Source organism: Chlamydotis macqueenii, chromosome 18 (assembly GCF_036417535.1).
Source record: "Chlamydotis macqueenii isolate bChlMac1 chromosome 18, bChlMac1.mat, whole genome shotgun sequence".
Taxonomy (NCBI): domain Eukaryota; kingdom Metazoa; phylum Chordata; class Aves; order Otidiformes; family Otididae; genus Chlamydotis; species Chlamydotis macqueenii.
In genome coordinates, this window is record NC_141573.1 from 7508872 (window position 1) to 7535524 (window position 26653).

The 26653-nt window shown below is 42.7% G+C and overlaps 1 protein-coding gene across 5 annotated transcripts in view; it reads right to left on the bottom strand.

Annotated features, from left to right (window-relative positions):
* Positions 1–1929: 1929 nt before the first annotated feature.
* Positions 1930–26653, bottom strand: part of GAS7 (growth arrest specific 7) — a 91605-nt gene continuing 66881 nt past the window's right edge. For 4 of the 5 annotated variants that reach the window (XM_086762135.1, XM_086762136.1, XM_086762134.1 and 1 more), the window contains 9 exons: positions 25031–25120; positions 22740–22855; positions 17727–17801; positions 14455–14533; positions 12261–12389; positions 10150–10273; positions 8279–8358; positions 7037–7135; positions 1930–6307 (listed from right to left, as the gene is read on the bottom strand). In XM_086762135.1, the coding sequence (XP_086618261.1) occupies positions 6194–6307; positions 7037–7135; positions 8279–8358; positions 10150–10273; positions 12261–12389; positions 14455–14533; positions 17727–17801; positions 22740–22855; positions 25031–25120 (906 nt within the window). In that variant the 3' untranslated portion in view covers positions 1930–6193. Of the gene's footprint in view, positions 6308–7036; positions 7136–8278; positions 8359–9943; positions 10038–10149; positions 10274–12260; positions 12390–14454; positions 14534–17726; positions 17802–22739; positions 22856–25030; positions 25121–26653 lie in introns of those variants that run through there. The other variant, XM_086762138.1, reaches the window with a different exon arrangement.

The following is a 26653-nucleotide window of genomic DNA, read 5'->3' on the forward strand; positions in this document are numbered from 1 at the left end:
AGATCAAAGTAATTAATATTATTTATACAATAGTGCTTCTCAGGAAAAGATGAGGATTTGCTAACGGGAAAGACTTCATCACCATTATGCAACAGAAAGACTGTGCTCTCAGCTCCTGGAGAACACCTGCATGCCAGGGTCGATGTGTCTCCATCTGATTTACAGTCTGTTCAGTGCAAGGGCACAGGATATCACAGTGCTGCCAAATGCCAAAACCCAGTGTGGCAGTGACACACACCATCTCCTGCTGGCACAAGCAGGTGTTAGTTGGAGAGCCCTGTATCAAGTAATAGACATTTTGTCACTGATTTTCATGTGCTTAGCAGAATTTGGAGTGACGAGCCTGGGTCTGTCAGGGTCTGAGGGAGACAAGAGCCTCATGTCAAGAAGCTCAAATGCCACTGGGACAGCTCAGTGTTTTCCTGCCCTATGCATCTGGTTTTAATTTGAATCTGCTTGTGACTATTGCCCACCTGGTTAAGTTAAACATGACCAGCAAGCTCCTCTGGTAAAATGTCAGACACCTCTGCTGTGCAGAAGACGTCCATCAGCCCTTCCTTACCACTGCACGCATACAGGAGGAATGGCTGCACAACAAGAACCATTCACAGCCATGCTTCGGCAATCTCTGGGACCTTGCTGGGTAGCAAAAAGCCTACAGACTTTCCAGAAAGGTCTGTGATCAGGAAAACTCATTATTTTGAAAACTACCTTTTTGACATTGTCTTTTGAAGACCTAGTTCTCACAAAGCAGAAATGTAAGTGCAACCAGGACTGCCTTGAAGACACCAGACTCTCACCGCCATCTCTGGGAACAGACCCATCTGGCTGCATGGGTGCAAAAGAGCACACTAGCTACTATAAAATAGCAAATCCATTTTCAATTCAGAAGGAAACAATCAATTGATCACACCAAGAAGTTACATCTACTCATTCCAGGGGGACCTTCAAGGTGCTGGTCTGGATTTCTTAAGGTGCTTGATAGTGAAGGACCCACCTGGGTAAGCAGTGCTCTTTTTCTCCCTGTGTGTGACTGAAGAAATAAATGGGCAGAGCTACTTTTTCACTTAATTCTGGATTTAGGTTTTTACAGCTGCACCAGAACGTGAGCTGTAGGCCCATGCTCCAGAGCTGTGCTCGTATCAGAGTCGGACAGAGTCACTCGTGGAGCTGCTGGGAACTGTGTGTATAGCAGCTAGGTCTTACACATTAAGTATTTGCAGTTCTCATTTCTTAATATTTACCTTATACACGTACTCAATGAGTAATGCTTGTGCATTTCTTTTCGTTAGCCTGATTTTCAAAGTCTCTTATCACTTACACGCTCCCTGTTGTGTTCCAAGAATCCTCGGAGTGCCAAGCGCTTCTAAAGAGCAGATGAAGAGAAGAGTGTACATTTCTACATAAAGAGTCTAACTTGCAGCAAATATTTAAACAATGACATTAAAAACAGGGACAAATTTAAAGAGGTTCTGAGAAGGTCTGAGAAATTATAACTGCTATTGAGCATGCAAAAGTCTCCTGTGCATGCTTTACAGAAAATTCCCACTAGAAAAAAAAAAAAAACAAAAAGAAACTTAAAAAAAAAAAAAAAAAAGTGATCTGATTGCCATTCACTGTCACAAGACAGCTACACACACTGACATTATAGCATAGGGCTGTCAGGTAAGCTAAAAGCAGATAATTCTGCAACACGAAACTGCACAGATGCATAAACGGTAAAGAGAAGCAAAGCACAAGTCTGCATGCTGCGTTATGCATGAAAGGAAGAACAATTTCAGTGTTTACTGTAACTGTGCAAAACGAGGGGGAGCACAGCTACCCCACAGCAGCTAGACAGGGCTGCAGATGGGGAAAAGTGTTTTACAAACATAATGGGGATTTCTATATGACTTTCACTGCTGTCCCATATTTAACATTTAAAAAAAAAAATTAAAGCTATCTCTGAAGATCCCAGTATCAATAATAAAATAACATTCCTGTAAGGGAACAACTGAAGTCTTTCAAATGATGTTCAACACATAGAAGTGACGAACAAACACGAGTTACAGATGTGAGAGTGTTACAGAGTGAATCTGGATCAGATTGGAAATCTGAGAATTCGGCCTCCGTGAAAGCAACTGGAATCTTGGCAGTGATGGGAGAAGGGTGCACTTGGCCCACGTGGTAAAGGACTCATCGCTTTCAGCTCAGTAACTCCAACAGGAATCAGCCAACAGCACTGGATGCAGGATGAGTTATGTCAAGAAATAAGCTGAAAGAATACTTTAGAGAAAGACTTCCAACAAGGACTCTCTACTGAGTGCCAAAAGATGGCTTTGAAGACACAGGTGGGCCGGTATTGATCGTGGGTAAGATGTTCTCATACTGTATGGCAGCTGAGGTTACAGCTGGTAAGCACCTCACCACCTCTGGCATCAGAGTCAGGACACCTAACAGATTCAAAGTCGTAGGAATTCACAAAGCCCTTGAGCTCACACAGGGACAAAATGTTCTGGCTGAAGTAGAGATCAGCAGGGAGCCATAGGCTGGACAGCACAAGACAAGTATGTGACAGCATCGTTAGACAAAGAGGGAGCACCGCAGGAGCAGCAGAACTCCAGAAACAAAGACAGCTTCAGCAAAGACCCAGGCAAGCAGAGTCACCAGAGGCAAATTCCCACTAATTGTACCTCTTTGGGTGAAAGCAAACAGTACTAAACAAAAGCTCACCTTCTGCTCTGTGGCCAGAGAGCCATATGAAGATGTAAGACAGCACTGCCACTCAACAAAAAGAGACTGATACCTGTAACGACTGAAATAGTAAAAACTTGCATCAAGTGTGTGAGCCTACCTGCCAGACAAAACAAGATGACCCTTAGGCTCAGTACCTATGGAGGCAAGAGACTTACTTTGCTACTCCTGTTAATCAGTTACATTACAACATCATTGTGCTTTTTACATGCTATTTTAACATAACACAAAGCTTGATCTGGCTCTGGAGAAGGAGCTGTTTAGGGTGAGTTAATGCATGAGGAAAGACTAGGTTCAACTGCATTTTTGCAACTCAATGGAAGATGAATAGAGCAATGCTGAAACTCCTGAAGTGACCATGTTAGGAACGAACATGAGGACAGGCATCCATGCTTTCCTTCAAACATGCCACTACCTTCTTTGAAGACGCTGTCCATTCAGAAGCACAGGGGCTCCAGCACTCCCTGACTTGTAAGGCATCGCACTGTCCAGGATTCATCAGCCAGAGAAGTGAACGAGCCAGGCAACACCGAACCCACCGTCTGCAGTGTTGTATCGCAAGGGAATATCATCTTTTGCAGCAAGTAAGCTGGAAATTGTCTACAAGCAACAGCAAAACTTCCCTAACACTTCTACTGAATACAGATGAAAGTCTTGTTGTAGAGGAAGCAATTCACTCATTGCAGAGCAGCACCACGTGAGAGTTTGCTGTGCCTGATAAAGATTAACAGCCAGGTACAAGTGCTCTCCTCAGACTACTGACATGAAAAAGAGATACAGACTCCATCAAGAGAATTATTGTTCTGTGCAGCTCACACATTCCTGCAACACTTCAAATGGACCAAAAACCAGAAGAAGGAAAACTGTCTAGAAATAAAACAAAAGGGAAAAAAAATTACCAGAAATGCAACTGAGAATTGAGAGCAGCTTAAACACACCTTAGTAGAGGAACCAAAATACATTCAGTCCTCAGACAAACCTGTGCTAATGGACAGTATTTCCAGTCCAAAATAGATAAAATAACAAACATATTTAAAGAAAGAGGAAAAATAAAGTCTAATTGATAACAGATTATTTCAGATATTTATTAAGGAGAAAACTACATAAAGTGCACAACTAGCTTGGGTTTGCTATCAAAACAAGAAAGTGGTGAGGTGTCGTTAAGATTGCTCATTTTAATTTACAATACAGCTTAGAATACAAGGGACAACCTGAGATGCAGCTCTTACATACTCCAGTTACTTTTGGCCATCAAAGTTTTTAAAGCTCACCCTGCATCTATAGTTTAAAAAAAAAAAAAAGTGCCTGTCCTTCAAAGTGCATGGTAGAGATAGGAAAAGTATGCATAAAAAATTAATAGGACACAGCGTGAATCAATAGGAAGACTGAAGAAGAGAGGTTGTCATGAAACTCCCCTGCTTGAGCATCAGAAGAGGAGCTGAAGGAAGTGTATGCGCTCTAACTGAGCTCAAGGACTACGTGATGCTTCGGCAAGCCATGTTTCATTTGTATTGCAACTGTCTTTGCAGGAACATAGCAGAGACTCACGTAGCAGTGTGCTGGATGCTTCCAACACTGAGAATAAAATAGTAGTCAGAAATTCAGAAGTGTGTAATGGAAGTGCAGTACAGGAGGTTTCACACCAGGAACTGATCCTGAGCGTGCAGTGGTCATGGCATTGCACCTGCCAATGTGCAAATGTTTATGAAGGTTAATGACACAGCAGTGTCATTACTGGTGGCTTGTGGAGCCATTTGCAAGACAGGAACGAACCTATACTGGTAAAGAGATGGCTGAAAAAAAAGGGAGCAACAGAAAAATGCAAAAGAATTCAGTTTGAAATAACAAACCAGAAAAATAATCACTGCAGCAATATTAAAAATGTGTTTCAGATAAGACTTCTCCGTGTCTCAGTTTCTATTTGTAAAGGGGAATATTAATTCTCAATGATCTAATCACAGCACTTTGACACTGGTGAACAAAGACCTAGAACAGCTGTAGAAGAAAAGAAGGAAGCAATTTTGGTGCTGGGGAAAAAAGGATAGTAACAATGAGATAAAGTGGAACATAACTGTCCATCAAATGAAATAGTACGGTTTGGGAAATTGTAGATAACAAGACAGTAAACACTGAGTAAAGGCCACAGTGGTGAGAATCAAGGTTTCTGCTGAATCTAAAGCAAGAATCTTAAGAATCTTGGCATTGTATGAAATGCTGAAAAATATATTAACAGCAATACTGAATAATCAATCAGAAATAACAGCAGGAGAAGAAAATTAATACCTTTTCAAAACCAGTCTCTACACTAGATAATACTATGTGCCAAGAGCAATGTAGAATTTTTAGTAGTTTGTGGTAAAGGTAACAACGGAAAAATGTAAGGTTAAGAATCTGACGGTGAAGTGCTGGGCACCTACATCTACATTGAATGCAATCTAGCATCACAGGTTCATGGCACCTTTGAAAATCAGGCTCTAAACAGCTAATCTCCATAATTTAGCTGGACAAACTTCGTAATTAAAGATACCTAAAGGCTGTGATATTCACCTGAAGGAACCAACAAAGGAAATTCAAACCTGGATCCCAAATAAAATAGTAGAGGACTGTCTTTAAGGAGATTCTGTGAGAAAACATCTTGTATAAGCAGGGAAGGTTTTGAACACCTCATTTATTCCTTGGTATATAACCTCTTTCTGTCACTGAGGGCACTCAGCTAATGAGGTAGGTAGAGCACCACCAAGTCTTTCCTGATAAATAACGGTGATGGTAACACTTTCAACCTTATTGATTGGCCTAGAACAGAAATCATGATGATAATCGGTTTATAGATCCCTGAGAGGGAGTATAAAACAGGAAGAACAGGAGTCTTCTCCATAGATTTTGGGAGAAGGGCCATCACTTCACTGCCATGGTGGGAAACTGTGTTATATGAAACAACTGTATTCGCATAACATTGCTATGTTTTATAGATGGGGAAGCCAGAAAAGTTAATTCACTTGCCTATGGCCATGAAAGCAGTCAGTGACAGACCTGGGATTCATGATCAGGACTTCCTTGCCTCCTGCATCATGTTCAAACAGTTATCTACTTGCTGGCTCACTGCGTGGTTGTTCTAACACACTACATAGAGATAGTCATGCAAGGGATGTAGCACAAAGTCACTGAAGAACAGAGCTCTCTCTGTACCAGAAAGCAGATTTCTTCTGGAAGGTGCGTGCAATTGGGAACCTCTGGTGGGAAGCACACATCTGGTTTCTTCACCCTGGAATGTCTGGTGCTTAAGGCTTAGCACAATGAGGACCATTTGAATGACTAAATGTAACACAGAGAGCCCATACAGGCATAAATTACAAGGTGTCTGGTAGTGGAACAACCTTTTCCCTATGTTCTTCTGACCCTTAAAAAACAAACATTAGCCTGGTTAATTCAGTGGACTCATCACATACAACTATATATCAGTCTATATTTCCATGTCCACAGGTCGGATATCTCCAGTTTTGTGTTCTTTTACCCACAGTTCCCTGTCTTTGGCAGGATCCACTTTTCGAAGCAACTGATCCACGAGCTCTACTGTCTAAAACAAAGAAAACAAGAATCAAAATGTCAATGGTGCATTTTGAACAGACAGTCATTGCTCTGAAGTGTAGAGCAGCTATGGGCACGCCTACGTTGCATTTGCAGACAAGTGAGAATTGCACGTACACAAGACTCTGTGGACAACAGCCAGATCTGAATGTGAAGCCTCGTAGCGGGAAGAGAGAAGACTTTTATCATCAAGCAGAGACAGGCTTCCTAAGCCAGGCATTAGCCAGTGGGTCTCTGATGCCTGTCCTACAATCTGAACATTACACCAAATACAACATGTACTGAGGTTGGTATACCTCTATACATCCACCTATTTTAATATTTGAAAAGTAGTTGTTTTTTTAATATGAAAAAATATATATACTTCATCCCCCAACAGTGAAACTACCTACCATCTTCCTTGCAAGAACAGATGACCTCAAGGAGCAGTGCATCATGCTCGGGGAGCTAATAATGGCTCACGCTGGCCAAATGTAATTCAATGCATTGTGTCTCCCCCAGCAAAAACCCTGTGATCCAGCAGAATGAAATGTAAACAGAATCAGAGTCTTGGAGGAGCAGGACTGTAGGGTGCCAGTACAGTACTGCTGCAAACTAACAAGCTGACCACGCACCCTTTTCACATCTCCTTCACAGGTCAGTCAGATGAGGATAGGGATCATTCTGCTCAGCTGAAGTGCAGTAAAGACCAAAGGGACCGAACAAAAAGTAGACTTACGCTTTGGTTGAACATGTCTGTCTCATGCCGTAGCTGTGTATACTGGCAAAGATGCTGCCGAATCATCTCCACCCTTTCAACTTCTAGTCTCTCAAGCTCCTGGACACACACAAAAAAAAAATCCCAAGTCCATATTTTTCTTGGAGGTGAGCTTGAAGGCCCAAAGAAAGGATGACACACAAAAGTTTGCCAGTCAGTGTGATACTACCCCAGGGTCACACTTCAGAGTCGATCTCAGTCAGTTTCACAACTGACAAACCTGCTGTGCAGCCTGCAGGCTATGACTTCCCTCTTTAGCTGTCTACTAGAGCACTTTTGAGTTGTACTTCTCCGGGAACAAACATGAAGCTACCATACACAGAGTGGCACTGATGGTCAGTGTCATTTGCATCAGTGAGAAACCACCAGTGAAGGTGAGAGGAGAATCAGATCGCTTATGCATAGGAACAGCCATTTTTTTTTTTCTCTTATTCTACTTTTGGGAAGATATTTGCCTCCTGGTTTTCCATCTGCCTTCATTTATTTACTGCAGTTTAATACACTTCCAAATGCTGAGCAATTTATTACTGTGCTTATATTAGGAGTTTACAGTTTTGTGTTTGCCCAATGAGAAAAATACACACAAAAGAGATTTTTATTTCCCACTTTTGAAAGTATTGGCTGTTGCCCAGAAAGCCTCTGAGGAATGACTTGAGGGAGGAGTCCTAAAGCCAAAGTATAGGTATTTCAAGGAACACAGCACATCAAAGCTGTTATCTCGGCATCTTGGTGACTAACCCCAAAGGTACACGTCCTTAGGGTGAATACTGTGAGCTGTGTTATCTTCAGAGAAGCAGAACAATAGGCAATTAAAGCATGCCTCTTCTGAGCTGGCAATTCTCATGAAGAAATTGTAACATCACGGAATACAAAAACCCATTAATGTATAAATGGATTCAGTGATTTATCACATCTTTTTCCGTGTCTTCCTTGTGCATTACTTCATCCTTCCTGGGGACAATTCCAGTGCTCCAGCGCCTAAGCAGCCCTAAACTGGTTTAATGACTTCTGCAAAGAAACAATTATTTCTTCCTTCTGCTAATGAGACGAGTTTTTCTTAGAACTGAGAATGGGAAATACAATAGATTTATCACCTAATTTTTCCCACTGCTTTGCACAGTAAGTAGCTATGAGTAATGAATGCTGTACGCTACTACAATTTTGCAATGTTATACACATAAGATGCTACACAGAGTAACATACCAGAGTAGTGGTCACCATTTCCTCAAACCACTTGGACTGGGCTTGATTGTAAAGATCCACGCATCGCATCAAGTCGTCTCCTGAAAAGTTCAAGATAGCAACACATTAGTCTTCTCCAGCCAGTGTTATGGAGATGAGAAGCAAACTGCAGTTCAAGTTTTGCAGACAGACCCAGAAGGCTTGAAGGTCAGTCCCAGTGGAGGTGAAGGCAGTTCTGTTATGCTATTTGTTAGATGCAACAAAATTTCAACAACTTGATCTGTGGTAAAAGATCAGGCAATTGGGGTGAGAAAGAACGAAGGTGAAAGACAAGACTTTAAAAGGAAAATACGAACATTAAGTAATATTTTACAAACTGCCCAGAACTATGAAAGCAAGTTACTTCAATTTAAAAAAAAAGTCATAGACAGAAAGTAATATCTGAAAAATAAAATAATTACAATGTGAAATCAATAACAATGAGTTATTGAGCTGCAAGGTAGCTCTCTGTAGGTAAGACTGCATTCTAAGACGTGTCTGTTTAAAATGGGAACAAGGCATCAGGCTCAGGCTGTCTGACACTGAGGGATGCTTATTTGCAACCTCAACCCAGTTGCACACTCATGCATTCTCTGTCTCTGAAGAAGCATAATTCCAGTTGAGCTCCATCTTCCTCCCATGTTCAGAGCAGTAGCACAGTAAGCTGTGATTATTTCAATTTTTTCATTCTTGCAGGACTCTGCTCTGACAGAGAAGGAAAGATGGGTGGAAAATCTGCAAGGCATGTCTCAGAGATTACTGCTTCCTAGCTAGTAAATTCTCTTTCTTCTTTAAATGAGGTTCAGTTATGCTCTTGCTAACGGTTTGATGCCTAGGTCCCGATGAAGTACATCCTGTTCTTTTTGGTGCAAAAAGGTTTTTATACATAAACTGGGGATGAATCAAGCTTTAAAAACAGGACTCCATAGACCAAACAAGTGTCAAAGAAGCAAACGCATCTGGAAGTTTCTCATGGACTTAGAACTTAGTGTGGCAACCAAACTCTGCAAAGAAACCAGGATACGGGGCTTAAAGCTCGGCACTGTGAATGACTCTCTGCAGTCTCCTCAAAACCCAGACAGACTATCCTGAGGTTTTAAAAGCCTCAGAACTATGAAGGACGGCTCTGCCAAGGAATGGATCTATGAAGGGATGACACAGGGAAGTCCTAGTTAAAACATTATTTCAGCAATAGTACCAACAGAGCTGTACATATCAGATTGGCAGATCTCAAGAAAGACAGCTCCTGGTGGATCCTGTAGAAGTGGTCTGAGCCTCAGTAAAACACGCTTAAGTCACAACAAGTAGCTGTGTCCTCAGTACAGTATAGCACTATATCCTCAGTATCTCTTGAACAGAAACTATTTTAATCACTGAGTAGAAGTGGAAAAAAACCAAAAAGTTTACTTTCAAGGAAAACAACAATAATAGGAAGCATAATAGGCACCCACATACTTATGGGTGACTGTGATTTAGGAAAGAACCAAGGAAGGAACTACAATTTAAGGAAGAAACATCCTCAGCTGAGCTTCTTTGAATTTGACTTTGAAAGTTTCACAAACATTCAGTTATTTCAGCACCCTTTCACAAAACAAAAGGACAATTCATCCTCCTTTTCTTGTTCTCACCTCAATTATTAAAATAATCATTTTGTGGCATCTGATTTGGAAAAAGTGGGCTTGTTTCTTCAGAAGATCTGATACCAAACAGATTTTTAGCACGGTTCACTTTGACTTTGTGGCTACAATATTAAAAAACAAGAAACATGCAGCTGGATGGGCAGTTGCATCCCATCTTGTTTGCCATCTGTGGGGCTGCACTCGGCCCCATCGCTGACAAACACAGGTACTCACCTGCCTGAGTGGACTTCCTTCTCGCCTTCTTAATTTCCTCTTCTGTCTTGTTGCTGAGTTTTACCTCTAGCTGCTGTGTTTTCATTTCCAGATCCTTCTGCCTCTCTGTCAAGGCTTTCCGGGCCTTGGAGTAATTAAAGAAGAGTCAGATGTTTTAGAGGAAAAGAGCTGCTAGTTGCTTTCAGCCATCTATGACTCCTTCACACGAGTATTTGTCAATAAGAAGCCAGGGAGTCTGCATAAAACTGGGTCCTAACTTGGATTCAACTTCTTGGGACACCATGTGGTGTCCAAAGAAGTGTCCTGCCACCATACAGAATTTGTCACCAACAAATCACAAAACCATCTGAACTCTTCACAAGTTCTTAGAAAGGCATAGTACAAAAGGCATCATCAGACTTCCATGTTTCTCAGTAACTTTCTCACTATTTCTAGAAGAAAGCAGAGCTGGAGCTTCTTAACCAGTATCACCAAGAGACCTCTTCCATTTACTTTTCTTAGGATTTAAATTGTTGAAAGAATTTCAAGTATCTTACAAATTTTATTTTTAAGTACCTTCTGGATTGAATAAACACTTATAAGAAACTCTACAATAGGAACTTCTAGACTTATTTCAGAAAAACTAATTCAGGTTCATAACAGCAGTTCATACTGTAGCAATCAAGAACCTGAGACCTGGTTACAACTGATTTTAAATTACTTTTCTTCAAGGTTCTTCACGGTTTTAAAACCTGATTTATCAGTATCATTACTGAACTCATACAAATTAGTAAGTGTCTTAACAAATAAACATCATTACCACACATGCATGCTGTCACCTCATTTGCTGAGGTTGCCTAAACACATAAAATAAATACAACTTGCTTTGCACAGACTTGTTATAAAATAGGTCACATTTGTTCTTTATCCAGTTATAGCATTTAAATCTAAATTGGGATTATTATATTTTGTTATCACCTTGCAGTTTTCTACAGTCACACCAGCCTGCAAGTTACAATGCTCTTGAGCCATTACTGGAATTTTTCCAATGTTTTAAAAACCCTGTGCATGGCTCGGCAGGTCGCGAGAGGGAGCTGCAGGAAAGCAATCTGGTGAGAGGCTGTCTGCTCCATCAGGCACACTGCAGACATGGCTTTTCCCTTTTTTTATTCCTTCTTCTCCAGGCTATTCTAATTCATTCTTCTCAATATCCCTACTGAGGGCTGTATTTGTTTGCAGATATGACTGTGAAGAACTCATTGTTTTGCAGAAAAATGCCTTCCCTGCATACACACAGTCTGATAACCCTGTGTATCCTGCAACAATTCTGGCCACGGGCAAACTTTCTCACATGCACTCTCATCTTCAACGAAAGCCCAAACAATCTTCTGGCTTGACTGAGCACGGTATTTTCCTTTCCAGCTTACAAGCAAGAGCAAACCGAGTGAGGTTAAAATTTGGCATAAGCATCTTGTTTTCTGCCAGCTGCTGCTAAGAAAGCACTTTTTGTGGGTATAACTCTCCCTAAACCACAACCTCAGCTACTGAATGTTCATGTTAAAATAGCCCCTGATACTACGGGCTGCTATTTGGGTTTTTCAGGTGAGGATGTTTGCTGTGAGGTACAGAAAACGGGAACCAGGAGAGAGTTTGTGACTTGCCATGCCAGGTTCGAGTTGCCTTCCCCAGCCAGCTGCTTTTGGCCACTGCACAAAAAGATACTGAGCCAGGCGAGCCTTTGGCCTCACCCTGCTGCTAGTCTAAGGTAAGGTTTTTTAAAATTTGAGGGCAATAGATGTTAATTCCGCATGCACATGAGCAAGGAGTATTTTCATCAAATGTATTAAAAGTATGTTGCCCCAAATCGGGAAGGGGAGGATGAAACAAAAAGCCAGTTCAGCAATAACATGTTAGCCCTGCCTGTAGCCCCCAGTTTCCCAAATCTCAGCTAAGCAGCACACGATGTCTGCGGCTCAGCAAAGCGTAACTAACAGCACAAAGCATTCAGCAGAAACCTTTGTGGTTCTCTGTGGCAGAACAGAAACTTTTCACGAGGCAGCTGCTTTTCTGTCCAAACTAGATCTCCTGAACTCCCAATCTCCTAAACTCCCCAGTTTGTTCTCTGCTCCCACCTTTTCAACTGCTGCGTAGCGGCTGGCCAGTTGCTTCCGTAAATCTGCAATATGATGGTCACACTTCTTCATGTCTTTCTTAAAGTTCTCTCTGAAGTTAAGCAGGGGTTTCTCTACCTCGCTCTGAAGCTGGCAGTGAAAACAAAGGAAGAAATGGCAATAATGAGGAGCCAGGCAATGATTCCTGGCTCTTCTGCTGAGCAGAGCTCAGGACAGAGAAGAAACAATACACATACAGCAGCCAAAGGCAATGTCATACAGCAACATTTCTCTTCCCCAAGAGAGCTCTGAGTGAAGCTACTGCAAAACTCTGCTCTTTGCAGGAGAGCTCTGTTAAGAGCATTATTTACTGAGGGGAGCAAAAGGACAGAAATCTTGTCTTCCTCTCTCCCCATTAAATCATGTCTCTCTTCTTACACATGAGATCAAACTGCAGGTAATACCCAGAGCACTACTTCAGGTGCTCTGATTCTGGCCTAACTGATAAAACTTTTTTTTTTTTTAAAAAAAAAAGCACACCAACTAAAGCAGCTAACCCTGACTACAATAAGGTGAGTCAGCGGACCACAGTGACATGTCCGCATTTCTTGTATAGTGAAAAGAGATCCAATAAGGGCATGTTTTATTTACTTCTGTCTACTATAAGTGAGCCTAAAGAGAAGCCTGAGTATTTAGTTGAAACTAAGTAGTGGCAAGAAACCACTGAATTAGATGCTGGAGAAACTACACAGCTGCGTTGTCAGAAACCACATTTCAAAAATTGCTCTGATTTCACAATTCCTTTGCTCCATCAGCACCATTTCCAGAACGGCTGGTAACGCATCAGCCCACCTTGACCTCAACTAGTACAACACACACACATCTTGCCTTCCAGCAGAACTCGCCTCCTGGAGCTCAGTGAGGGATAATCAAATACCTGGAGAAGAGGTATTGACATGCCATGACAGCCTTCTTGAAGGCTTCCTCCTGTGCATGTACCTACAGCTGCCATGCCAGTCTGTACAGGCATCAGTAGTGTAATAATATTTTATGTCCCAAGTGCCATGAGAGTGCTGTCACTCTGATCTGTTCCTGACCCCCAGTGTAATAGTGCCATGAAGGTTGTCACTGAAGTTGTTCAGTGTCTTCATGGCTGGTGCTTATGTTTGAATATTCTTGGTGTGCTCTGCACTGTACTGACTGTGCCAGCACTGACTGGTTTTGTTTGACTATCAATGAGAAATATAATCACTATTTCTAAGAATAACTTCTCTGAAAGGAATAGCAATAATCAATATATTCTGTTAATAAAGGAAGTTGGAACAACAAACTCCCAGGTAGGAGAACAGTGGGGACAGTTCAGAGGATGCTACAGGAGTTCCTGTGCAGGGCTTGAGGAAAAGTAAAATAATGAAAGAGCCCCTACATGCACACACCACTCCAGGGTGCTTTTCTTCCTCTTGGAAAACAATACGGGAGGACAACGGGGAGCAAAAAGTATTTCACTAATTACAGCCCTGAAGTAGAAGTTTGAAGCGGAGCAGCAGGTTACCAAGGCAGCGGCTGGTTGCCTGAGTAACCTCTGCATAATCGCTTACAAACCATGCAGAGCTATAATTTTCCTCCAGAACATGGCTGTTGTGCCGAGATATCTGCCACTGTATTGAACTTGATCACCCACAGAGGTTAACATAATGTAACAGGATGCAAGAGTATGTCACATGTGGTGGAAAAAAACCAGATAAATACCCTAATTTGTACAAGAAATCTCCTTGGGCATCACTTGAGAGAAGATCCAAAAATAACATAAGTTATTAGAAATAAGTTCCCAGTACACTTTTCAGAAAGGCTAACAATACAAAGAAGTCAGAGTCTTGTTTCTCTTCCTTCCAGACAGATACAGTAGATTCTTGTTAAGAAGCCAAATATTTTTTATTTCTTCCTCTACAGAAGTAATCTGTATGAGCTCTAGGTAAATTTACTTGAACAGGCTGTAACTTAAAGAAATTAAGGCTAGATGTGTTTTAACTTACTCATCAGGTAGATTAAATATATTATGATTTTGGCAGGAAGAATGGACAGAGTTTGCTCACCAACTTACTAATTCTTCTGAATTTGTACCATACGCATGTGTATTTTCCCCACTAACAAGCACTGAAGGGAGATCTGCACAAATTACAGGGCAAAAATCTTTGCAAAAGGAAGAACCATTTACCTTAGAGGAAAATTTGAGATGAACTTCTGCTTCATCAGCTAGACTCTTCTTTAGCTGAGCCCAAGCCTCTCCTAGCGTGCTGAAACACAGAGTAACAATGATCAATGCCCTGTCCTCTGCACATCCTCCCAGTGAGATTTGTCAGCTAGATAAGGCACAAGGCTTTGTGTCAGATCACGCTCAGCAAAATCACGGAAAAGTGATAGCAGAAATCTGAGAAGATAACTGATCTCTGTGACTAAGGCAGAATTATATTTGCATTGTGTGTAGCAAATCTTTGAAAACACCATTTGTAACCATCTCCAGTTACAGAGATGCCACAGTCTCCATAAGCAAGAGAGTTCAGTCTTATCCTTACTATAACAAAGTTTTTCTTTTCTAATCTTTTAAATAAATCTTCACCAAGGTTGTTTTCCCAATACCTCTTCTACTTTACACCCTACCTTTGGTGGACAGATTGCTCTACTTCTCCTCAGAGAAGCCTTTCAGTATTTGAAAATTACCAAGTCTTTTCTCCAGCTTCTTCTTCCTTCAGACAAATTATTGTCTAGACAACGGCAGTTTAGGTTCCTCTAGACACTCTCCAACAGCCTAGATTCCTCCTAATGCATCATAAACAAAACTACACCATCTTCCAGCAGAGGTCTTCCAGTTGCTAAACTGGTAACAGATTATTTCATATCAGTCGCTCTTTCTTCTACAGATCTCAGCAGGACTGCTTTTTTAGACGACAGCGTGAAGTTGTTGATGAATAAGCTTGTGATTCACTATAGCCAGATTCTTCTCCCACAAACCATTATGTAACTGTATCTTTCACATCCTGTGAAAGTATAAAACCTGGTACGTTATCCTCATTGAAATGCATCTTTATTTTTTTTCCAGTTTAACCAAATAATTCTGAATTGCAATCTTTACTTCAAATCGTCCACACCATCTCTCCTAGATTTGTCTCATCTCTGATTACAGTAAACCCATTATTTATTCTAAGTCATTAATGAAAACATAAAAAAAAATCTGGACTTGAGACAAACCTTACAGGATCTCATTCCATAGCTACTTTCTGCACTTTACTTTTTGTAAGTAGAGGGTATGATTTCTTACCTAGTTTTGCACCTTAGGCTTTATTTAGGCCACACTTCTCTTGCCTGCCTACAAAAATCTCCCACTGCAAAAAGCTATACTACATTAAAAGCTATAATCTTGACTTCTCCTGTTACTCCATCACTGGAGAAATTTAGGTTGGTTTGACACTGTTCTGTATGCATCCACAATAATTGCTCATAACCTTTGTTTTCCGCTGAGTGCTTCTAGAAAGCTTGATGGTTTATTCTACCACTTTGCACAGGTTATGTAAAGCCCCTTCTTCTCTCTCCCCCACCCCCTTTTCAAAAATAGTCATATTTGTTCCTTCCTGGTAGCCTGAAAAAATGCCTGTCATCTGCAATTTCAAAATAATGATCTGTAATCTCTGAGGTTGCTGCACTGAGTTGAGTCCTCAAGTATGGTGTTCATCACAGCTAACAGCCTGAGACTGTTTCACCTACGTTAACTCTCTCCTTCCCTAGTCCCACCCTGAGGTCCCCTCTCACTATCCAGTTCTCACCAGTACTATTTTATCTGATACCTTATCAGGCATTTCAGCCTGCTAAGTGTCTTCTGCATCTCTTATCCAACCACAATGACTTAAATGACCATGGATTTTGTCACCTTCTGCGGACATGCAGCAGCACTACTCACAGAAACATGGACAAAACCATCCCAATACCACAAATCGGTCCCATCTCATCACCCTCCTGTCTCTCTCACGTACATGATGATAGCTCTTCTTACCACCAGAGGAGGGCAGAGGACCCTGCAGGGACAGCTCATATATTGCACCAATTCCATAGACCACTGGACAGCAAACTGGCAAATCCTCTGTGGAGTATGAAACCAGCAATGGTAACTGGTGTGTTCACAGAACAGTTCAGAGAGTCCCCCAACTCACACCTTCTCAGAAATGAGAGGAAGACCCTGGTGAATGCTTACTTTGAGTGTGCTAGGCTGCAGTCCCACTTTTGGCTCCTTCAGATCCTCCTGTTGTCTGCTCTTCCTCCCGCACTTTTTTTTTACCCCTTTCCTGGGCCCTACCAATAACAAGGATCTTCTCACTAGCGTCTTCCTGGTCCTAGCCAATTTGGCCACCACAACACCTTCCATTCCCTCATCTTACCACCTCTTTGTGCAAAGCACCATCGGGCAGTGTTCCTAGCTCCCTCCACTCTGCTCCATGTCCCCTTCAGTTCCCTGCTGCAATATTTTTTATGCTTCGGTCCTCATTCCCTCTCTTTTCACCGGCTCTCCCCTAGTTTCCTTCCCCTTCATTTTTTCAGGCATCCCTCCCTTCACCTATTGGGGGCAGGAGAAAGTGGGAGAAGGATGTGGAAGAAAGTGGTTTTAGCTTTGCTAGGAGCAAGTTAACAGCCACCCCTAAAGGAGAAAGAAGAACAGAAACCATTGTCAATGCAGATGCTTAGAGAAGTAACAGCCCAGTTAACCTCTTGCTATTTCTATCCTTGCCAACTGGAAGCTGAGCAAACACCTTGGGGAGCTTCGCTGCTGACAGAAACACACTGTGTCAGAACTAGGGTGAGGACAGCCATTTCCACCTTGGCTTTCAGTGCTTAGATGGTTTGTGTTGGAACAGATAGAGCTAACAACTTCTAATCCTTCAGGAGTGATGTATTTTCATTATTATCTGAATTATTAAAATATATTAAGAAGGTATTAAGCAATGCACTTCAGACTAACTTCCAAACTGTGAACATGCTGTAAATAAGGGACAACCTGCTGCTGTTCTTGGAGGGCCAGACCCAAGATGAGAAGAGGCTTCTTTTTCCTCCCTCTGTATGTGCTGCTCCTATTCTACTGGCCTGACCTTATGGATCTACTATCAGCAATATATATTCCATACAACCTTCCATATTCAAAGTAATTTAGTACTTATACATGCTAATCCCTAAAGCAACTAGTGCGGGCTAGATCAAGGATAACATAAAGACATTATTGGAAATGCAAGGTTTTATACAGATATTCCTAAAGATTTACCATGAACATCTTCAAAAGATAGAATTGCTTTGGAATATTTATCTTCCTCAACACACCCAGGATGCCAAACTAAATAAACCTCTACTCAATGGGAGAGCTCAGGAAAAATACATGTACCTGTGTGGGAGGAATGCCTTTTATGTTAAAATTCTTGTCTTCTGCAGAAGTCACAGAGACACACTTACCCTTCTTCCTGAGCAGCCAAGGAATTTTGAGACAGTTTGGACAGGTTCTTAGCATATTCCTCCTCAATCTTTATCCTACACTCACACACACACACAGAGAAAATAAAAAGACAGCAGTAAGTTAGCTTTAAGGCAGAAACCCACACACATAATTTAAAGAAATTCTGTGCTTTTTAACATATCTCGCCACAGGAATTTTCCTTTCAGTCGCCAAGGCTTGGCAGCACCAGTTTCAAGATCCGTCTCTCCCCCCGATATGCTAAAAATGCAATGGCAAGAGCAGTGATATATGCAGGACAGTATGTGCAATAAAATTAGAAGAAAAAGCTACCGTTCTGGAGAGCACATAACAAGGACAAAGTGTTTCTAGTGTGCAACATGGATTGTCTGCAAATCGAGCTCACTTGAGAAGCATGTGTTTCAGCCTGCTGCTGAATGTGAGGTCGCACATCCTCAAAGCAAAGATGAAGGAATGCAGCCATACAGGAGACATCCAAAGGAGGTCTGGGGTGCTGGACTGCACCTTGCCTAGGGACACCAAATGCTTCCTGCTCCCCGTTATGGACAGCAAAGCTGGTGAGGACGAGGCAGGGGCCTCTGTCACCGACACGTGGTGGTGCAGCCCCTGCCCTTCACCCATCCCACCCATCGCCCTGTTCTTCTCTCCGCTCAGCAGCACCGCACCAGGAACAGGATCTGAGCTTGCCTGTGGTGGAGATGCAGAAGAGGGAAGCTCTCCTGGCACACAACCACGATGGGAATGGCTACAGGGAGAAGAGTAAGTGTGGCTGGTGAGCAAGGGGAGAAGGGTAAATGCTGGTTGCACAGCAGGGAGGGAAGGAACAGCTGCCAGTTCAGAGGTGACAGGCATCATGCCCGAAATCCATCCCTGGCTCCCCTGAATTCTTCTCCTAGTGAAACATTTGCAAGATACACATGATCCCAACTAGGGCAAACAACTGGCTATTTGCTGGTTTTCAAACCTGCTTGTTTGACAGAGCATGTTCAAGAGAGCTGAGTGGCACCCAGGTGAAGCACCTCCTGATTCTGTGCTAACTGTGAACAAGCAGGGGAAAACCCGGTTTGAAATTCATCAGCTTCCAGTGAGAAGACCTAAGGTGGGATAGTTTTTGCACACCCATTCGCAGTAGCTAGTTGAGCAAGCACTGATAGATGTGGCACATTTGAGACAAAAGGGATCCCCTGAGCCAGCTAAGAGGGGTCCGGTATTCTGGGCTGCTGAAAACACGATCTGGATGTCGCTCTGTGGGATGCAGCTGGCTGAGGCCATGATTTTCACGACAACACATAAGACACACCATGCCTGCTGCCATCAGTGCCTGTCCTAAGCGTGGCACCCTAGATGCAAAGCCACTGGCTTCAATGGAAGCAATCCTCACCAGTTTCAGCTTTGGCTCAGGCTCGGAGATTTCAAGTGTTACTTGTACTGCAGGTGGATGGCACTACTAACAGGGCAGACTGTCTTGGCAAGGTGGAATAACTATAAAAAATAACAATAAGTGAATTGGTTATTGCTTAAGACTCCCGATTGTAAGACATAAATTGTTCCACCCCAGTCTGGTGTCCTGTCATCATCTGCAGTCAAAACACTTTGAACACCTCAAAAGAGGCTAAAAACAAACATGAAAATATATCTCAAAAAGGGAAAAGAAAACCAAAACAAAAACCTCCTGGCCTGGCTGGTATAAACTGCAAATTCTGGATTGTGGTGACAGTGAAACACCAACACATCAGTACCCAGAGACTCCTGAGCCTTGTGAGCCTACCTCTAGAAAACTCCACAGCTGTTTCACAGTTACTCCAGCTTCACAACACAAAAATTCCAAGTTTCTTGTTTCCACTAACTTGTTTGAAAACTTTCAGAATTTCACTCCCTGTGTAGTCAGAAGCATTACAGACTACAAGTGCATTTTGATCTACACTGTCCTGACTTTATTAGTTCTTGTTGCTCTTTGAATGTTTATTCCCTGCTCTCTTACACTCTTTTTTTTTTAAATAAAGTACTTCGTGTGCACACACTCAAATAGTTTCAGTCACACCACATTATAATGGATGAAGGAAAACTAGAGAGCTATACAGCGAAGCAAAGATGATCTGATGTGACTTCCACGCAAGAAGAAGCTAAATAGATGAAGACAACACAGGAAACATGGAGGAAAGGGGATAGAGAATATCTGACAGACATCTAAACAACTGTCACTGCGTGAAGACACAGTGACCATGAGTTTTTTCACGCTATTTCTCCAGACTAGGCGGCAACAATTAAATTATCAGACAACAGAAGCATAATTACTTTTCCTGTAATGCAAAAATTGCAGAAGTCTGCTACAAATGCTTGCAGTGGGAAAATATAAAAAGACTCAAAAGGATCAGACAAACAGTGGAAGATATTTACAAGTATCTGCTGAGCATGGCAGACCTAAGGCAAACTCTGGCTCTGGAAATCCCCAAATCTGTGGTTCTTGGAAGCTGGGAGGACAGACTCTCATGCTCTTTTCCTCTTACACGCTCAGTACTGCCATAGTCAGGCTGAAGTCTGCAGGCTAGACAGACCTTCAGCGGAATCACTACAGCCATTCTCCCGCTTGTGTTTCTCTACATGTAGCTAAATAATCTGTGATTTATTTTAATTTTTCTAAGCATAGCCAGCTAATTAAAAAGCGAGTGGTCAAAAGCCTAAGACAGTGTTCTTTGCTAATAAAAACACTACTTGGAGAGACTGATAGTATTCAGAGCAGTCTGTAGATTTTCTTGGCTGTTTTGCAGTGCTTACTCAAATGCAAATGCTGGACCATAATTTCAATTTTGACTTAAAGTAAGTCTTTCCTTTTTTCACACCTACATCTTTGATCTTCAGTTCAATCAATTTACTAATTATTTTCCTCTCTTTCTTGAGGTCTGTCTTACTAAATTTCAAAGGCTGTGTTGTAACCCTACCTTTGTCAATAAGAACTGAATGAACACATAATTGCTCAGTTTAAGATTGCAATTTACAAATAGCTCCTCTAAAAGCATCTACTTGATAAACTGAATTTCAGTTACTTGTAGTTATTTCATTTGAAATCTGGGTATTGTGTCTCATCCCAGTCCCAGCTTCCTATTTAAAGCTATTTTTACTACCTGCCTGAACCTCACCCCCAGAAGGCTGGTTGTACAGATCGAGAAAATGTTTCTGGACACAAAAACCCCTAGTTAAGCATGGTCTTGTATTCCCCGAGCCACTTGATGGTCATCAAGAAAATCTTATCAGTACTCCTTCCCTCTTAGCTCGAAATGTAAAGGTTCCCCTGAAGTCCTGAGCTCTTATTTCCCTGAGTGACCTCTCCAGCTCAACACCCTCCTCCTTTTCCACATAGAGCAATCCTAGATCATTTGTTCCAAACAGAAGAAAAATATATTAATCTTTTAATAAATCTCATCTAGATCCTCTTCACAGTGAATTCCAAACCTTCTTTGTCTCCAGCACACAGTTAATCTTTTCTATCTTTTCATCTATAATATGCCTACCTTTTCCCCTGCTGAGGACACAAACATGCCTCTTCCCAGTCTCAGAGCTGCTCTCTCCTTGCTCTCAATCATTTCACACCAACTTTCCCTCCTTCTTGAATGCTGCTTTCCTTTGTTTCTGTCAAATTTCATATTACTTTCTTTGGAGCAGCTTTCCTCCTCTTTTCCCTGGCCACAGCTATCACAATTCTGCATGCCTTCTCATCTTCTAGCTTAGTAAGCATTGTGGTTTTGTTTAGTGAAGTGGGGGCCTAAGGTGGTAGCTTCTGTAGGAAGAGAGAGACTGCGTAGTCTGGTCCCGATCGGGGCTGAACTACGACAGTTAGACCATTTCTCAATTGTATTCTTCCTTTGCCAGTCAACCCTTTCTTCTGCCTGCATCCTCTGGTCACACTTTTTTCACAGATCATAGAGGAAACTGTCTCTTGGACCATCTTACATCACAGGCATCAGGAACCACACGTGGATGCTGGGCACTCTGCACCTCCTGTATCAGACCATCTTTATTGCCTGTACGATACTTTGCATTTCTCCACTCCCGCCACATCCCTAATACTAAAATAAAGATGAGAGGGAGAAAGAAAACAAACCACAAATGAAAGCAACTATCTGCAAGTTCTGCCCAATTGGACTGCCCTCCTGATGCCAACATTGCTTCCACCACTACTGATTCCTATTGGCACAGCCACGCTGTGTCCGCAGCGGCGGTGCAGGAAGACAATACCAACTGAGCAGAAAGCACCAGCACAGAGGCAGTAACAGAGGACAGCAGCTCCTTCATCTGTTGCTGTTCTCAGGTTTTGAGAGTCATCCTCCACATGATTTACATTAGCTTGGAGGCATAACAAGCGATTTCAAATAATAGTGACATTGGTTATGACTAATGATGTCACATCAACTCCTGTGCATGGGCTTGAACTGAGCATCTATCAGCTGCTTGTTTGGTGCTCAGTGCACTTCCCACGTCAGGAGGGCAACAGACCATGGCATTCTGGCCTTTTCTGGTAGCAACGTCTGCCTTTATGACTTGGGGTTCACTCTAACTATCTGTATGTGTAATTTAGCTCCATAATCAGTTTAAGTCCCAAGTGACATTTCTTTTTATGTTTCCCTAGGAAACTATGTCTATGTTCCATGTCAACAAATTGCTTCTCCCTTCTTTCTAAATATCATCTCTACTCTGTTTTTTCCATGTCCGGGTTTTTCCCTTGAATCTGCAGCTTAAAACCTTTTTGGTTCCCTCTATCTAAACAGACAGCCTGTGTGCAATAGGACTCAGACAGGCACAGCAGGAGAGATGAGTGAGAGCTGGGGAAGACTGGAAAGCGTGGATGGACATTGAAGAAATATTAAAAGTTCTTTAAGAATTGGTAGCATATCTTTTACACAGTTTATGCTATGTCATTTATGTACCGAAGGAATATTTAAATCAGGAAAAATAAATACTGCCATAAATAGTTAATTTGACAGCAAAGTGCTAATTACCTTTCTCGAACAAACTCTGCCATTTCTTTCTGCATTTGTTTCCCTTTCAGTTGCTTCTGAAGAAGAATTTCAAACCCCGACACTGTATTGTTACCTTGCGAATCCTTCTTATCAGCCTGGAAGGAAAAAGGAAGTTCAACAAAAAGATATGAGGATCAAAACCACAGACACGCAGCTCCCAGTGGCAACTGCCCAAGCAGTCTGAGCAGCAGGCAGCAGTGGCGTCCAAACAGCCCTCCGGTAACACCTGATGGTCACAGCACCTTAGCCCCTCTCAAAGGAACAGAACACTTTCTCTTTCCCCCTGCTCTTATTCCTTTTTTTTTATCCAAAAAAAAAAAAAAAAAAAAAAAAGAAGTTTTACAGTTATCTTTAGCTAGCATAAGACTACGCTGTGGCCAAAGCTGCAGTCTTGCCTTGCCTGCTGCCCATGGCCTTTCGCAGCTGATAACGCCCCTGGGCCGGCTCCGGCAAACGTGAGCCCTCACCGCTCAGCCCTGCAAAGAGAAGGGATCCTGCAGCGTGCATAGGGGAACTGCTGAGGGAGAGGAGAGGACACTGTTGCTCCTTCCAGGGGTAACGCAGCCCTAAATGACCTTTAACAGACTGCCAAGTTCAACCCTGATTTGCACTCAGACAAATAGAGCCAGTCTCCACAGATCTGCTGTAAAGCAGGGTAAACCAGCAACTTGTTCAATAGATTACGGCCACACATTCCATCTTTGACTGTTTGTTGCCTACATAGCCCTTTTCATCCCTTGCCCAACACTGACTTTAGGGTTGCTACAAGGACCAACAGTCTTCTCTCTGTTCTCTCTCTCTCTCCTATCTTTGCTTTTCCCTAGTTCAGAATTTCATTTCCCACCCTTTTCCCTAAGGACTACAGGTCTTGCTCCAATACCCTGGGTGCTGCACATCTGCACAGAGATAAATGCCCCGTTAATCAAAGCAGGAGACTTGTAGGACACCATGTCAGCTGGGCGCTACCAGCCTGAGACACTGGGAGGAGGGGAACTGATTGAAGGAGAAGGCAAGTCATGAGCAGACCATGTATTTTATAATGGCTGAGCAAGAGGAAAGTCTTGGGAGTGGACCTAGGGGAGGATAAAAGTTTGGAGAAGAAAGGCAGCTTTAAGTGGAGTTTCACGGAGAGCAAAATGTGACCAAATCCCAGGAGCCAAGGAGTGGTCGAGCCTAAATGGAAAGAATCAAACAGGGCAGCAAATTCTGTAAGAACCATGTGAAAAATAAGCCTATACACCATTTCTGATTTATTGCTCATTGGTCCCGATCGGGGCTGAACTACGACACACATTGGGATCAGAAGACAGGATGAAACTGAAGAAACTTTGATGGTTTGGCAACGTGACCATTAGCAAGTACGTCAGTGCATTTTAGCAAGTTACTGCCATTAGTCCTCACACCAACGCTGAGCACGCACAAGGGGAAGTGCTGCTGTGCCTCCAACTTTTTTGTAAGTGACACTTTTTTTTTTTTAAAAAAAAAAAAAGGGAAATGCTTCAATAACTGATAACTGAAAACACACGTGAAATCCATAAAACCTTAATTGTTGAGGTAATATTCCCTCTGCTCTCTAAAATCCAGTAGTCCAGTAGAAGATTTTTCCTATCAGGTCCAGACTTGAAGGACTACTGGATCATTTTAATCTGATTCAGGATTCTGAAAGCAGAGCTAAGCATGAGAAGGCGCACACAGAAACACAGCCACTGGAGACTTCCCGTGCTGAAGGCTGCATTAAAACAACTCAATTTAAGAGCTACTAATGGGCCTCTCCATCACTAACCTCATCCTTTTAAAAAGCCACTTATTGTCCGGCCTACAGAGTATCCCATGGGAGTAAGCTGTACAATTTAACACAAAGTTTAACTATCTGCTTATTTTAAACATGATACCCCCAGCTTCCTCATGCATCCCTAGCGCTCATGCTCTGGGAAACACTGAAACAATATTCTCTGTCAATCACCTTGCTATCCCCGCTCCTGCTGCACAGTGTAGTTTGTCTTACAACCTCCCCATTTCCTGACCAAAATCACCTCCTGACATCTGACCGTGCCCTTCTGGGCACTCTCCTGATAATGGCCCACACCTCAGACTGGTTAGATGGTTTCCACCTAATCTTGACTGGCATCCCCAGTCTCCCTGGTGCTGCCCTAATGCACTGCATTTCAGCCCTAATTCTCCTCTACCTTGTACCACAAATCAAGCTGTTTGTTCCACTTTTTCGGAAGCTCAAGAGCTGCAATATGGCATGTGGCTGGCTGCCCACTTACCCAGAAATAATCACAGTAGCTCCACTCTGAAGGTTTCAGCAACTGCTGCTCTGGCATTACGTCAGGGTGGGGGAAAGTCACACAGTTTATCTGTAAAAACAAGCAAAAAAGAGTTAGAAAGCAACGGAATTTAGCTGTTGATGAGAAATATGCAAATAAGAAGTTATATACATGCACTTCCAATCAGAAAATCCACAGTGAATGCATGTCAGTGAAGAAAAATTTGTTGTTGCATGGAAACAGCAAAGTATTCCCAGAAAGCTCCTCTGAGCAAGCAGGAATGTCATCTCAGAGGAAAATTAACTACGCATTTCACACGAGGAAAATCTGCTTGATTTGGAAAGCACCATACAGGGAGTTCCTCTAGATCCCTAACAATCTGTGGTAAAAATCCTGACATGAAAAACGCTGAGCACGCCCTGAACACAAGAAATACTGTGAGCAGCAGAGAGCACTGAAGGCACTATTGGTGTATCTCATCAGAACACTTTGGATATGTTAGTCTCTTACAAGATTATAAAAAAAAAAAAAAAGTGCAGAGCCCTTCAACCTATCCCAGAGACCTTTTCAGATGAAAGTGATGCTCCCTGCGAAAACGAACAGGGGCCCTCTAAAGCCTTCAGCGCGCAGAAAACCACAGCAATTTGTGAGACAGGACTCATCACGCAGTCATTAAAGCGCTGGGCAGGCACACTAAACGCAGTGCCTCTCATTGCATCTACAGGTTCACTGGGCACTAAGAGTTCTTGTGTATTAAACAAGGAACCAGCAGAAGCTGGGGATGGAAGACTCACCAATCTAACTTATGGGTTTGGAGGTTTTTTTGGACCAGTTAACATTCACAGGAAATCCAAAAACAAAGCTGCGGGCAGGGTTAGCACGGCTGCACAGGCAGAGCTAAAGGCAGTGCTTACACGCAGTGAATCTGCCTTTGGGCTATTCAGAGAGGATCAAAAAGGACACAGCAACATGCTGCAAAGCGCTGACACACTGTAAACCCACCACGCTGGAGCAAGGCACACAAAGCCTTTAGCTGATACAACGCTGTTCCTGCAAACCCACATTGGCTCTGCCGCTGTCTGCCCATGCTGGTTTCAGTGGTTGTCCTGGATGTAATGCAAGAGCTTTCTCCACCCTCCTCTTCCACAAAAAACACTCTGTCCAGAGCTTGCCAAGTCCATTTCAAAGCAGGCTGAGCACCCTGTACCTTCAGTGTCTTTGGCTGTCACCTCAGCTAGATCCTAAACCATGCAACTTCCCTTCCAGCTCCCATCGGGGTTCGATGTGATCTGCAGGTTAGAGACCAAGGCTCTCACGTCACCACTTTGCAGACAGCAGCTGTGCACCAGTGAGCCCGTGTCTCCAGCCAGAGCCAGCCGCTACCAGCCACACGGTCCCAATCACAGACAACGAGAGCCACTGAAAACACCTCCCAGTTCCTTCACACTCCTCATCGGAAGTGTCATGCACTAAAACATCAGCTCAGTTCAGAGCGGGACAGCTGCGTGACAGAGGTGCTGGTGCTCACCCTCACCCCAGCACCCCGCATCCCCACAGCATCAAGGGCCACGCTGGCATAGGCACACTAAGCTGGGCTTTCCCGTGCTGCAGCGATGGGCCCCT